General features: G+C 37.6%; 1 protein-coding gene across 4 annotated transcripts in view; it reads left to right on the top strand.

The window, feature by feature from the left end:
* The window catches only part of lipeb (lipase, hormone-sensitive b), a 29,754-nt gene that overhangs the window by 1,767 nt on the left and 12,166 nt on the right, over window positions 1-15,821 (top strand). For 2 of the 4 annotated variants that reach the window (XM_055047792.1, XM_055047796.1), the window contains 8 exons: window positions 6,840-7,081; window positions 7,829-8,113; window positions 8,406-8,496; window positions 8,825-8,851; window positions 9,742-9,887; window positions 10,184-10,369; window positions 10,984-11,136; window positions 14,966-15,110. In XM_055047792.1, the coding sequence (XP_054903767.1) occupies window positions 6,840-7,081; window positions 7,829-8,113; window positions 8,406-8,496; window positions 8,825-8,851; window positions 9,742-9,887; window positions 10,184-10,369; window positions 10,984-11,136; window positions 14,966-15,110 (1,275 nt within the window). Of the gene's footprint in view, window positions 1-2,470; window positions 2,512-6,839; window positions 7,082-7,828; window positions 8,114-8,405; window positions 8,497-8,824; window positions 8,852-9,741; window positions 9,888-10,183; window positions 10,370-10,983; window positions 11,137-14,965; window positions 15,111-15,821 lie in introns of all 4 variants that reach the window. The other 2 variants (XM_055047795.1, XM_055047793.1) reach the window with 2 other exon arrangements.

Below are 15,821 nucleotides of genomic sequence, written 5' to 3' on the forward strand. Positions count from 1 at the left end.
GCTGCAGTTCTCACATATGCCTCAACAGTTTTCTACAGGATTTCTCTCTCCTCAGCGTTCCATTACAGCACTCTGTAAGCAGGCATTTTATTTTGCACTGGCATTTTTTGGTTACAATCCCTGTGGAGGTGTGACTGTCTGCTGGACATGATTGCATAACATTACTGACTTAAATTTTGTTTATTGGTCTTGCTACATTTGTGAAAAACTGAGTGGTAGATTTGAATTGCCTGTAAACTATTATTATGAAAATGTACTTTCTATACTTCTGTACTAGGCTTTTTTGGATCCCTAGAAAATATCAGTAAAATCTGATATTTTACTGTAAAAAGACCACAGGTCTTTATATAAAGACCATATAAAAACCGGTGGAAGTCCTGTATGAGCAAACCTTAAAACTTTCAACCTGAAAATATGCTGATGGAGGAATTGCTCAGGCGGGAACCCTTCACAAGGAATAAAAGAGGTGTTTTTATGTTCTAGGTATAACTTTACTAAATTAGCTTGCTATAAGACTTTTGACAAGTACAAAATTAAAGCTTAAGAATTGCCTGTTCAAGATTAGCACATCATCGTATCCTGATGGAAACCAAGCCTTTGAGTGAAAGAAAACAGTTCAGACTACATCTTCCCATAAACGTAGTCAAGCACGTTTTTTGTTGTTTTTTTTATTTCCCACACCCAGAAGCAAAACCTGTCTTTGTTATGTAACAGTGGCAAAATGTATAACCAATTGAAGAATAGTTAATGCTGTAACGGGTAAAATATTCTGACATCTTGCTTTTGACCTGTTTGTTGATGTTTTTTTTTTCTTTTCTGAAGGTTTTATTTCATCCCTGAAGTTTTTTTTTTTTTTTAATTATAAGGTTTTTTGAAACTTTATCTTGCTGTGATTTTTTTTTAAGAATAGTTAACAGCATGAATAACTTAATTACCTGTATTAGTCAGCATTTTGTTTTATAGTCTGACTGTATGCTCATATTGTGAGACGATACAAAACAATAAAATGGGAGGGAACGAGAACCACAGGTTGATGGTGACTAATTAAATCTTTTAAAAGCCATTTAAAATGGTTAAAGAGTCAGTATGGGAAAGGATGCTGTTGTGGTTGGTAAAAATAACAGAAAACAACATGTTTCTTAAGTGATGTGGTGTTTATACATCTGTCTTTGGGGGAAAGGTCACATCTCCCTCCTTCAAGTTATGAAACACTCTTCTGTGATATCAACCAGAAAGTGTTGTCTGAGGTCATACTTTCCACAGAAAGATTTCACAGAATTTCTTGAAATTATTTGTATTTTTTCAAGGCTTAATATGTTTGCTGTGTAAACATTCACATTTCTCAAGAGTTTCCACGTGCTTTTAATGTGTTATGGGATAACTGTTTTATGATAGATGCTACATTTAAAAGTTAAACTCAGACAACCATGGACATCAAAAAAGTGTAATGTTACAATATTATTGAGTAGAATAAAAAGGTAGCATTAAATTACTTATCCTATACTTTTGATTAGTACAATTATGGCCATTACCACTGATAAATTCTTGGTGGTCTTTTTTTCTACCTGGTGTTTTTATGTCAGTTTAATTGAAATAAGTTTTCATATCCCTTCAACATTTTATGTTTTGTCACAATATAACCACAAATTTCAATGTATTTCATTTGGATGCAGTGTGATGGACCAAAACAAAGTATCCCATAGTTGCAAAATGGAAGAAAAATAAAAAAAATAACAGATTTAAAAGTATTATTATTATTTTGTTATTGCAGAATCACTTTTCACTGCATTTTATACCATTCTAATTATTTTCCTTCTATCTAAACTGTTCAATTGTAGCTCTTGATATATTGTTAGGGTTGTTGTCTTGCTGGATGGTGAACCACAGCAAGACGATATGGATCCTGGGGGCTCGTCCAGGATTCATATCACCACATCATGATGTTTCGCCAAGGATAAGTTGTGTTCATGGTGCATTGTTAGTTTTCTGCCACATCACTACTTTTCCCCGTTCACTGTCTGATAATCAGTAATTTAACTTGTTTATGCTTCCTGTAAGTGACCTTTGATAATACAATATAAATCAAATTAAAAACATTTCAGATGCTGTTTTGCTTTCATAGCTGTATGTCTGCCAGTGTTGAGGATTTGCCAACTGAGCTAAAGTTCACAGGGTGTTGCAAGCTGACCAGCCAATGGCAGTACAGCCCTCTGTCACAGGGGAGATGGTTGACTGAAAATGGATTGTTCCTAAATTTCCTGTGTTTTTAAATGTGGCGGGAGGAGGAGTTTGGAGAAGGATACCACGTTGCTCCAAGGACTAGAAATATGGCATGCTCTCATACAGATTGAACTCAAAGAGCTATGCAGTGAAGACGCAGGAGCAAAAGATCCACAACATAAACTAAAAAAGCTTCTCTTCTTTATCTTTTCCTTTCTTTTTCTTCATGCTTTCAATGCTCTCACGGAAGAGAGGAGGCTGACATGGACAAAGCTTTGAACTCAGATTCTGGTAAACATTTATTTATTTTAATCCGTACTAGTCATTTATATTTTGTCAGGAGCAACGGCTCTTTTGGCCCCACTGGAGCCATTGTCAGAAATGTTGCTGGTGTTGGTTGTTGTACATGACTTATTAATGCCTACTTTCATTCATCTTTAATGTGAAGAGACAAGGTACAACTTAGTAGTTGCACTAGTGGGCTTACAGTGAGCACTTCTGTCATTAAAGCACAAAAGAAGCTTTATTCATTAGCTGACCACCTGTATTGCCCAAAAGGCTCCAAAGAGTTGAGAAGCCAGGAGGTGAGTCATGTTTTTCTCCTAATAGATGAGTAGGTTGACAGCTCTTCTGGCATTAGTGTGAAAGCACGTTCGTGTTCTCTGAGGCATTATGTAAAAAAAAAAGAGAGGAAAAAAAAAGTGAAATCTATTCTGATGAGATGGTAGCAACTCGCCTAACTGTTTTACATTTGCATAGCATTTGCATGAGAGATGCTTGCCGAAGTTAGATGGGGGTGTAATGTCTGCCGACTTCGTTGTTATTAAGTTTCTGAGCCTGTTATGCTGATCTGGGTTCGTAAAGTTCATCCCTGGCTTACTCTGTCAACATCAGGCCATGCTCAGAAGAGAAAGTTGATGAGAGGGTCGCTTCCCTGTGCTTTAATTAAGCTATGTAATTTGTATTTTGGCTGCAGGCCCAAGCTCGTTTGACTTTAGTGGTGTCATTCGGGTGACTCTTTGATTGGACCAGCCACTGTATCAACTAACACAACCCTGCTGAGAATGCAAATAGAATATTGCCTTCCTATATATGCTCTAGGCCTCTGCAGTTTTGCTGATGTGTTGTTTACTTTTAGATATTATACATTCATACCTGTGTATAATCCTCTGCTGGAACCATGCATGTGTTTGTTGTTAGCTGCTGAATTGCTCTAAGTGTTACAGGCCATCGTCATTGATCCCCGTGATGAATTCATATGACTAATGCTTGCATAACCTCAGAGTGAGTCGATAAACTCCAAGATAACGCACTCACACTGTGTCTGCTATCTTTTAGACTTTGTTAAGCAAAAATATGCTAAATGATTTCACTCCTGTCTGCCCATGTTGTGTTTTAGTACGTGTCTGTTTTAAGATAAAGTCCGAAGTTCAGTAGAAAAAAAAACGTTTTCCTTGATGAGCTTGTGTTGCATAAAGAAATCTTTTTACTTTGCTGATTTGATGTGAAAAATATCTGAAACAAACTGATTAATAATGATGCTGAAGTAATTTATTGTTCTGTATTTGGTACAAGCAAATAACTGAATATTCCCTTAGTAAAAATTTGCTCTTGGTCTTCCTAAATTCCTAATTTATCCAAAAAACTAAACAGTTTTTTTTTTTCTTGTCACTTTGGGGGCCATTTTATACTCTTAGAAGATGCACTGTAACTGCTGGATCAGTTGTCCATGGATCAGTTGTTTTTTTTGCAAAAAACAAAAGTGCTTGCTGGACTGTTTGTGACTCAGCTGACATCTGCATAGAGACGTGTGCACAATAAAAAATTAAGTATTCTATGACTTCCAAGCAATTAGAATAAACATTTCTCATACTAAATAAAGTATGAGAATTTCAACTGCTCTCCTTTATAGAAATGGCACCTTAATGTCTTGGAAATGCTTCCAAACCATCAGCCCAATGTTTTTCTAGAACAATGAGAAGCAGCAGTCACCTAAAGGTTTTCAAGATGATAGTTGTCTGAAGTCTACATTTGCATATTCCAAAGCTTGGTAGCACCTGTTCCAAATATTGAGATATTGGCAACATTTTTAATCATGTCTGAGCAGGTTTTCTTTTCTTTTTTTTTTCACAGTTGAATTAAATAAAGTACTGACTGTTTACTGCTGTTTACTCATAAAGTACCACTTGATTTATTTTTTTCTTTTGTGGAATTGCCTTAAAAACTTGCCTGAAGAAAAACGGAAAACAAACTCCAGCTTCCAAGAAATTGCCGTGTTGATTAATGTCCTGTTGGAGGCGTCAAGGGAGTATTATTGTTCCCCTGACAAACTGAAAGAACTACTTCTATTAGTCATTGTGAACTGGAGGAAAAACGAAATACGTGTGACCATTGTGGTTCAATTACTCCTGTGAGCCTCAAGACAATATTTCACTCTTTAAGCATCTTTTCTTTTCTCTCCCAAAAAGTGAACTTGATATCTAACTAAATTTACTCTTCTTTTCCAAAGTCCAAATATTTTCACCGCTTTACCTTTTCAACTTTGTTCAGGCTTCTTGTAGCTTTTGTAAGGAAGCAGGTCAAAACGCTGCCACAGGTTTACAAGAATCGACCATGTACCAGCACTAACGGCAACCTCCGGCGTCCGTGCATAACTCTATATTCACCCATGATTAAAGCAGTGACTTCGAAGTCTCCAGACCAACTTTGAGTTCATAAAATGAATATTTTATGCAAGTTTGTTTTAACCCAGTGAGAAAGAGGAAGTCGGGGGAACTGATGTGTGTCTGCAGAAGCGTGCGGCGGCAGAGTTTACGCTGCATAAACAGTTTTTATTCCTCAGCTTTCAGTTGGATCCTTCCAGTAAATTCAAAGTTCCTGTTGTTTCATAATTTCAGCGCAAAATGAGTTTCAGAATAGAAACTCAAATGTTTTTTGTGGGTTCAGGGAGATACCTGTGTTTACATCCACACAGCTCACCTGCTTTTCCTGCATAGATGTTTGTAGTAAAACTGCTCATGATATCATTCATCTGTGTCACCAATAATGACACATGGCTCTTTATCTGGGAGGTTAAGAAAAAAAAAAGTCTTTGTATTCATAACCTTCTGACAGATTTGGATTCGAAGACATCTTTGAAATTGAGTGCATTGTTTGTGAATTAAATTATTATTAAAGCTTTTGGAGTGACTCAGTCTGGCTTAAATTTGATAGAAAATCTGGGAGGTAAAGATTAGGATGATGGTTGACTAGAGTTGGAGCTCATCCCTGAGGATGAATTAACAAAATGGCAGTGGAAGCTTTCAGAAAGTTCAGAAATCACAAGGAGTTTTAGATTTGTTAATAAGAAGGATTTAAATCATCTTTAACATTCCAATTTTGTGAATGTGAATTATAAACTGAGTTTTGGTTTTTACTTTTGTCCATTGTAATACTTTGAGATTTTTGTCGTTTTCCATTAGGAAAAAAGCTTCTTGAGGAAACTTAATCTGCAAAGGGGTTGAATAATTTGGGGCATAACTCCATGTCATTATTCACTTGTTATAGTGTTCTGTTTTATTGGCATGATTAAAAAACTAAATAAATGAAAAATTGCATTTTCAGATGATCACTGTGAAACCTTTGAAGCTCTTTGGATTTTCTGTTCCAAAAATTAATTTAAAGTAAATTTTAAGGACATAGAATAAGTTTCAAGTAAATTTGTGAGATTTAATTTATCGCAACACACCTCACATTTAAGTGTTCTTTATCTACTCATATCTCCACCTACAAGTACTAATTAAGGTGATTTATTAAAAATGATTCATGAAAAATGTCTTTTGTTCTTGTTTCTGTACGTTCTTACCGTTGTGGAGATGCTGTCTTCTCTTACACGTCTCTCTTCTGTCTCAGTTTGACAGTCGGCCTTTAGAGGAACCGTGAGCCGGTTCCCATAGCTGGCATGGAAACTGGCATCTCGGGTGACTTGGCAGAGGAACACAGTCCAGAAGGAATAGACAGTGCTGTATCATTGTCCTCCATTAGGAAAGAGATATGAGCTCGTTCCATAAACATACCAAGCTCTGTGATGTCAGCTGCACGTCTCCACTGGGACACTTTCATGAGCATGTTTGGATGTTTTTCTTCAGTTTCTGGCCAATCTGTTTGTTCTCAGCAGTGACCTGTTAGCAGAGGGCCTCTGCCTTCTCCTCCTGTTCCATGCGGATCTTGTGGGGATTTTAGCTGCTTAGCCTGAGTTTACATCGCTTAATTTCAAGCCTTGTTTAACACATTTCAGCCCAGGAGTCTCTGTACACCATGCAGCAGGGGCTTAGTTATCCAGACTAGGAACATTTTGTTGGATAATTCTCATGGGTGCAGTGTTTCTCTTCGATGTTCTCATAAGATCATACTAATGGACTTGTTCTTAACCTCTATATAAACGTGAAATTGGAACTTTCCCATTCAATAAAAGTATAAATGTCATTACTGGTCAATTTTGTTGAAATTAAGTAAAGCAAAGGGACATTAATGACAAATAAATGGAGTTACATTTATATAGTTTCTTAAAATGTCAGATACTCAAATGTTTTCAGCTAATCTCCTTTTGTTTTGTCTCCCTTTTCATGTACTTTTTTCAGTGATGGACACCCAGGCAGTGTTTGCGGCACTGTACAGCGTATGTGAAGAAAATGTGGCTTTCTTCTCGGGCGGAGCCAAGGGGACCCATGGTGATACAGGTCGACGTCTGGTGGAGGCCATGAAACTGATCCAGGAACACGCTCGCAGCCTGGAGCCTGTTATTTCTGGCTTCGCTGCCGTTTATCAACATTTTGACTTTGATCCACACATACCTGCTAATGGCTACCGCTCACTCGTCAAGGTAAGCTGCGCAAAGCTTTGAAGTCTTTTCTTTTTTTTTTTCTTTTTGTCTGCAGGAGTCGAATTTTAAATTCTTGTTTCTTATTTCCAACTTGGTGCAGCTTGGAGGATAAAAATCTTTAGTCTGCAGTAAATTCATATCAATATTCCCTCACCCTGGTGAAAAACTGCTCCACCTTTGACTTGATATTGCTTTGTTTCAAGGTCGGCACATTTGTTGCAGAGATTGATTTTTATGTTGCAAATCGGGGGTAGAGGTAGATGAATCCTCCAACTGCGCAGTTGCCAACGACTACAGGATCCGATGTATTTTAATCTTTGACGTTTATCGATAAATCATCACGACCTTCAGTTGGTGCAGCAGACTGTAACTGAATGGGTTTGGCAAATGAATGCTGCTCTGTTCTCATCGCCCTTGATATACACATTTATGATCCCTCTGGTTTTTACAAATCTTCTGCTTTTTTTTCTTTTTTTTTTTAAAACATGTTTGCAGGAAGGCTCAAAATATTTATCCCCTTTCAATGTTGTTATGATTTAACTTTCAACTTCAATGTATTTTAAAAGTAATCTATTTAGTGAATAGAGTCTACTTATGTGTAAATTCTGTTACCAAAATGTGACTTTCTAGATAGACGAAAGTTTGGAGAGACACCACGAGTTATGTTAAGCTTTCCCTTCACGCACTTTCAAAAGTATTTGTTTTGGCAGTCTGAAGTTTTGACTTGCTTGAAATTCTTATTTTCAGGTTGTACGTTGCTGTCTTCTCCACATCATCCACAAGGGGCGCTACATTACAGCCAACCGTCGCAGCATCTTTTTTCGGGTAGCGCACAACGTGCGGGAGATGGAGGCGTACTGCAATGCGCTCTGTCAGCTGCGCGCTCTGCTCTACTTGGCGCAGCGCATGCTACACGACAACAGCCACGGAAACCTGTTCTTCCAGGACGAAAGTGGCCTCAGCGAGAGTTTCGTCCGGGAATACGCCTCCATGCATAAAGGATGCTTCTATGGCCGCTGCCTGGGTTTTCAGGTGAGATATAATGAGAATGAGTTACAGATGCCTCCCTGGTTATGAATAATACTTCTACTAGTATCATTCATAATACTAGTATTTTGAATTAGTAATTCTGATTAATGTTAGGCTATTGAAATTAATCCTAAATGGATAAATGTAAACAATCTCAACATGCAGCAAAAAAAAAAAAAACGATAGATTTGCTCCTCTTTAGCAAATTCAGTCCTTTTCTGCTTCTCTTTTGTACTGATGGATTGGAATACAAGTGATCTTTTTATTTATTTTTTATTTGACTTTTTCTCTCTAGTTCACGCCGGCCATCCGTCCATGTCTTCAGACCATCGCTATCGGCCTTGTGGCCTTTGGTGAAAACTACAAGCGTCATAAGTCGGGAATAGGTCAGCATCGCCTCATCGACCAGCACACATTGCTCACATTCATCCTCACATCTCTTCTGCATTCCTCCTTGGCCCCTGACTCTGTACCTTTTTGATGTTGTGTGTTTGGATTTTAAATGCTCTTTCATCCTTTTTGCAATCTCGAGGGTTAGCTGGTGTGTTTCTTGTATATTTCAGAATGTTTTGAAAATTCACACACAGTTAAGCACAGAGACTGATTCATATACAAACTTGAGATATACACACATGCACTCAGACATAAATAATTAACACTAACAAAGAAATACCCCCACTCTGATGGTTTCTTATGCTCTCTGCTGCATCTCAGTGGACGCAGGAGGTATTGCACCATATGGTGAGTTTATTGGAACCTTTTCATTGTGTTGTTACTCTTTATTGACTTGGAAGACATTTTAACATTACTCTTAAATTCTTTTTACAGCATCCTGAATATTTTTATTCAGGACGATAGCTTAGTGTTGGGTGTTTTTCTATTTTGCTCTGCAAGAAATTTCAATTACCTGAGTGGTTTTTATAGGTGCATCTGTATTAAAATAGTTATAAAGTGATATATTTCCAAGTATTTATTTATCTTATTTTATTTTCTCTTAGCATTCAGCTTATGAAACTGTTCATTTGAAAAAAAAAAAAACAAATTAAACAACAAAATAACACTTCTGTTGTAAAAATTCATTCTTCTAGGTCTTGGTTAACATTCCAATCTCCTGAGAAACTTGGGGTTTTCATTAGCTGTAGGTCTAATTAAAATGAACCAAAATATACTTGAAATGTATATCACTCCATGTTTAATAATATAAAACTGTTCCTAAGAACAGTTTCATATTATTATTTTTGCATTGGATATTAATACATAGAGATGTACCTGTATTATATCCTATTATTTACTGTCTGACCTTTCCTGAAATTATTTTTTTTTTGGAGAACCAAAGATACATTTTACTGAATGAAGCCAAAGTTTTCCAGCTTTGTCTCTATTTCTGATGTTTGCTGTGGCCTCTTACATTCACATTTGTTTTCCTCCTGTATTTGACCTTCATTATCAGTAACTTGTTCCTTATTTTTTCCAGTGTTTTGGTTTTATCTATTTGATTTATTTTCATTTCATTTTTTTAACTCATATTCCCTAGACGCTCTCTTTCTCATTGTTTTGGTTCTGCTTTTGTCCTTTACATTAACCTCTCATGCATCCCCTCCTCACTGTGTCCACCATCTTCCTTTTCCCAGGTGTGGCAGCCAGCTCTTTCTTCACCTCGGGCAAGTATGCCATCGACCCAGAGCTGAGGGGGGCAGAATTTGAACGGATAACTCAGAACCTGGATGTACATTTCTGGAAGGCCTTCTGGAACATCACAGAGACGGAGGTCCTGTCGGTGGGTAATGTCCTCCTGTTGCTACACACGTAGACACATTGTAAGACATTTGTAATGTGCGATATTTGATTTTATTGCATAGAGACATTGTAATTTAGTTATCACATATATTATACATTCTATGCCTCTGGGAAAATTACCTGTTCTCTGGTTTTATTCTAGAGAACAGTAGTAATAATGAAATAAATTCATTTCATCTTGTTTTTAATGATACCTAGTTTCTCATCCTCTCCAGTGACCAATAATTTTTACCTTGGTAATTTTTCTACCTCATGTCTGTCTTTTATTTTCTCCAGAGTCTTGCCAGTATGACCTCTACTCAGGTCAAGGTGAACAAAGCGCTTTCTGTGCCTCCTGTGCCCTTTGACCTTCCTCTAGCCAAAAACCACAGAGCTTCTGTAACGATAGCTCCACCTTCGGCGCACATCGGCACCGCTCCTGTTCAGATGAGACTCATTTCTTATGAGTTGCGTGAAGGACAGGTAATCCCTTTTTTAACTTCAGGTTTCAATGAAAATGGCTGCAAAGAAACTAGCTTTGTTTTTGTTTTTTTGTTTTTTTAAGTAGAAACCCTGGTAAAATGTTCTAGGCATCTTAAAACTTTTTTATGTCTATTTTTCTTCTATTGTGTTTTTTTTTTATTCCTGGGGCCAGCTGTCTCCATTTCAGCTTGTTGTTCTTTCTTTATTCACTGGTAATAAACAAGATATTCTAACAGCAAACATCTTAAGCCATTGATAATGCTCCAACAAGACAACAGTGTTCTTTTATGCTGTCAGAATCCAAGCCCACAGCAGTAGAAGTCCCTGCTGTTGGTTCCTGTTGATAAATAGAAATTATTGTGCAGTTCTGCTAGCGCAGGACGGGCTGGCAACAAACTGCTGCTGCAGAACCACCAGCTTATCCAGCTCTCAGAGGAGCTCTGCTGCCAACTTCAGCTGCAAAAGTATCAGCACAGACATTTGACTGTTGGCAGCACATACACCATGCATACAGTTTATTTGTGTGTGGCAAAGATGATAAAGAGAGAATGGGAAGTTTGAACCCAAAACTTATGTTTAGATTTTTAATTCAGTGCCTTTCTCTTTCTTTTTAGGACAGTGAGGCTCTGCTATCTCTCTCTCGATCTGAGGGAGGTGCTATTTCTCTATCCCTGGGGTTGAAGACCAAACGCCTCCCTTCTTCCCCCTGCCTTCTCATCCACTTCCATGGGGGAGGCTTTGTGGCACAGACCTCAAAGTCCCATGAGGTGAAATGATGCTCTTACATGGAATAGTTGAATTATTCTTATTATTTCTTTCCAAAGTTCAAAAGGAAATGGCAAAATAATTTTTACTTTAGTATTTTTTTTGTTTTTAAGCTAATGTTTTTGAGGACAAAATGGCTTAATTATTAAATATTGAATTATTTTTAGCACATCTGGTAATAATAATTGGAATAAAAAAGGTAAGTAATGTACAAACATAGAAGACGAAATAAATTACAGATGTTATGGTACATACTTCCTCACTGTCAGACTAGCTACTCTAGTGTTGTTTTCTCCCTATTTGAGTTGCTTTAATTAGAGCAGTCATCCAGTCTAATTCACCTTTTGTATTCCTTCAATAGTGTTTACTCAAACTAATTGTATCGAACCCCAGATAATTAAAGAGACAGATACAAGTTGACAATGAAGGGGCAATTGGTTGCCATTCCGCTTTCCCTGTCAGTAGTGCTGCATGTAATGAGCTGTTAAGCTAATTATTGTTGTAATTATTCCATGAAAACTTAATTGAGAGTTTGACCACTCTCTTTGCTTTCTTTACTGACAAAGTGCACACAGAGCTGCCCTTGACTGCGCAGCATATTAGTGCTTTAGTTACTGTCTTCATCCTTGCTGCTCAAGACTCAGTCCGAGGCATGGGTCAGTATCAGATTCTCACAGTTTGATAACCTCAAGTAAAATACCAAAATACTAAAATAAGTTAATTTGTGTCATCACCGTTTTAAAAATGTTATTTATTTTCATTATAATATGAAGACTTGGGCCAGAATATAGAATGAACCTGTAAAATTTTGTCACTTTGAAGTGATTATTGTGCTAAATATAACATTTTTACCACTCTGCTCTGTAGTTATACTGGGAGATAAACAGGATAACATTTGCTAACATTTAGTCAAGTTATCTGATAGCCTGCAAACTGCTACTTTACCAACATCCTGGTCTTAGTTATGAACTGTAGTTTCAAAGCAGCGTTATGGATGGTGCTTTATTTCCACACTGTCGTGATGGATTTTTTTTGGTAATTGACAATATTTCCAAACAGCCGAGTTTTATCTTTCTTTCAACCAAGTTAGAGGTTTAGATGACGGGATTCAAAATCGTAAAGCTAGTAGTTAGAGGCCAAAAAAGTTTTTTTTTTTTTTTTTTTTTTTTTTTTTTGTAATTTAAAAATGTTTTTTGTCTTTTCTCAACAATAACAGGATATGGGTCGCTCTCTCTAAAAGTTCCTGAATTGAATTGCAGTCGCTGGTCAGATGAAATCATACTGGTAAATGGTTTGCGAGCTTCAATTCAGACACCGCTGGTTTAGGAACACTCTTTGAGCCAGTAAACAGATGGGAACGGGCAGTTCTGTACTTTGCCCCGAACTCCATTAAGTTTTTTTATCTTCCCTATAGATTCTTCGGCTTTAGTGACCTTTATTGAGTAAATAGGGTGGAGAGATGACGAAGATGTGCAGAAAATCTAAGACTGGTAATTGAGTCCAGGACAACGGCACATGGTGCATGTGCTCTACCAACTGAGCCACAAAGCTAAACAAAAACTTCTACATCTTTTTCTGACATTTAAGTAAAAGCCCTTTGAAAAAAATCTAACAATTTTTTTTTCTTCATTACTGTCAACAAGACAACTGCGAACCTTCCTCTTTCATTTAACCTGCTTCTTACGAGATGACATATTATTCATATATCACTAATTTAAGCTGTGGAACATCCTGCATCCTTCTGTGTATTGGGCACTGCTCCTGCCTGCTGCTTTGAACCTCTCCAGCCTCTGAGGTCAGATGCTCTTTTCACTCTCTGCTATATGAGCGAGCCACTCGGTGGAGGCAAAGGTGCAAGTCTCACTACAGAACGTGTGTGAGCAGCATGTGGATGGAGCGACGAGATCGTAGCTGGGAAAACCCTACATTATTCTGTCAAACATTTACACTTCAACTCTTCACAGCATAGCCATCTCTTAAATCCAACAACCAGCCTGTCCCTTCCTGGATTTGTTTTAATGAACTTGTTTTCTTGTTAAAGTGTGTGCTATTATACCGCAAACTTCACAGGAGCAGCACATGCATTACTTGCTTAGCTCATCTCAATGAAAGAGAGAATTGTGCTACCAATGGTTTGATCCTATTTATCCTGTGCCGACATGGCCATCTGTGACTATTTGCTGTATTTAGCTACTTACAGCTGTTACAAGACAAGGCTCTGTGAAATTGCAAAGGACATGGGCATCTTTAGTCTGCAGCTGCATGGTAGCTTGTGGATGAGAGGGTACAATCACAAGGGTGCAGAGCACTGTCATGTTAGATTAAGAAAGAAAGAATTACCCCAGGCACTAATAGACGTGTCGGACTGTCCTTCACTCTTTTCTTCTTGACTGCAGTCCTGCCAGTGTCTCAGACAATTCTTCGTTCACTTGGTATCCTTTGTCACATTTTGGCAGTGATGTTTCCCTTTTTTTTCTCATATATATATTTTTTCCTTCCTAGAGTGTCTGAATCCCTCATGGAAGAACACAAAAGAGAGAGTCGAGAAAAAAAGTTTTTCTCTCAGAATCAAAACCAAATGCATCCTTCCCAACATCCATGTTATGCCCCCCAGCAAAAAAAAAAAAGAAAAAAAAAGACTGAGCTTGACCTCTTTTGTAGAATGAACCAGTGGTTGATTCATTGTGCATTAAAGTTCTGATCAAGAATAGATGCCATGTCTGCAATTTATGCAGTGCATCAAGTGTTGGGTAGCAGTATTAAAGGATTGCAGATTAACAGCTTTGCCTGTCTGAAAGTGAGTCGGAGCTCTCATTAATTCCCTCTTTGGAAACCTAAGAAGAGTATATATGTGAAGAGTTTCCAAAGTCATGTAAAATTAAACAGCCTCTATCCCACCTCAACAAGAACACTCATCTCTTCTCTGCCCACAGGGCTGTGTGTTGTGCATTCACAGCAGTTTCTGTTGTTGTTTTTTTCTTTTTTTGTGCAGGCAGCTGATGTATTGCCTCTGACTGACAACTTTGCCACACATTCAGCTGCATATTCTAACTCATTGTAGACTCTCAGTCAGTGAAGGATGTTGTTCTCAAATGTTTATCCTCACCTTAGGAATACCTTTCACTGATTCACACGTCGCCTAAATCAAAGCTGTGCTCATTCTGCAAGTTCGCTCACTTCTCTGTTGCTGTGATCCAAGATTTAGTGTGAAAGATTAAGGCTTAAACACACCCAAGCTGACTGCTGTTTTATTTTATTTTTATTGATTTATTTTTCATGCTGAATCACAAGCTGGTGGTGTGACATTCAAACATGCACACACACCTTCATTTTCCCTGGTGCTTTGAGTAAAGATGTTTCACTTTGACTAAAAGCACTGTTACAGCAAAAGGGGGCCACAGCAATTCTCACATTTTAGGGTCACTGTCTACGTATAATAAACTTTTAACCTGACTGACAGGCATACAGAGAAGCACTCGGCATTCTAGTCTTTTTTTTTTTTTTTATAGAACATCCTTGTAAATCTACAGCAAAATCTTGGCTTTCTTCACACTGAAAAGTAGGACAAGTAGCTGCATTTATTACTGTATAGAAAGAGCAAGTGGAGGAGACTGTGAGGGCAGATCTCGCCTCTTGCACTGGTTTTGTCTGTTCTGTAAGCCAAAAAGCAGATAAATGAGATCAGAGGGACACTTAATGTTCATTTTATCCTTGTGTCTTAATGCTGGCTGCATTCCACCTCTGCGGACTCTAATAAATTTGGCAAATAGACTGTTTCTCTTTTATTAATAACGTCTTGCCTCCCTCCCTGCTTTTATGTTTTTCGCACAGCCTTATTTGAAGAGCTGGTCCCAGGAACTTGGTGTTCCCATCCTGTCGGTGGATTACTCTCTGGCCCCTGAAGCGCCTTTCCCACGGGCACTTGAAGAGTGTTTCTATGCCTACTGTTGGGCTCTTAGAAACCACCATCTACTGGGTACATACATCTCACACACATTGCACAGAATTACATTGATATATATAGTTTTGGAAGGGGCAGCACACAATAGCAACTATAGTTACCTAAGTTGGCTAAAAGGCTAGATAACGCCTTTCAGTTCATTTTCTCACATTGTGCTGAGGGTCAGGTGACTGCAGTATTTCACTGATGTCATGCTGTCAAAGAAAACAAAATAGACTAAATGTCATCTTTCTGTGCAGGATTATACAGTTCCGTCTGATGGCTCGTTTTACTCCTGTGGATTTTTGATTCAATATTTACAGTCCCACAGAGGAGGAGGATAAGTCGACTGTGAATCCTATATATTAAGCAAATATTCCTACTCTGAAATTCTCCAGAGAGGAGCACTTGTTTGCATAAAGATGATCAAAGATTGTCAAGTTATCTTGTATGAATTGGGCCTTTTTACCAAACAGCAATTAATATGACTGAGAGTCCTTGGGAAAATGTAGGCAATATAATACATTCTTTCCGAATCAAAATCTTTCCAAACAAGACCCTGGAGCAAACCTTTTCAAAATAAGTGTAAACTTTCACTCTTAAAACAATCCTAGGCTTGTGAACTGTATATTATTTAGCATGTAGTGCTAAATAAAATTTAACCTGCTATTGAGCCCATTTGATAAACTTAGTGGACTGGATTAGACATTTTCACTTTTAACAATTTTATAAAATAACTAATAAAAA

Source organism: Poeciliopsis prolifica, unplaced genomic scaffold (genome assembly GCF_027474105.1).
Source record: "Poeciliopsis prolifica strain line A6 unplaced genomic scaffold, Auburn_PproV2 SCAFFOLD026, whole genome shotgun sequence".
Taxonomy (NCBI): domain Eukaryota; kingdom Metazoa; phylum Chordata; class Actinopteri; order Cyprinodontiformes; family Poeciliidae; genus Poeciliopsis; species Poeciliopsis prolifica.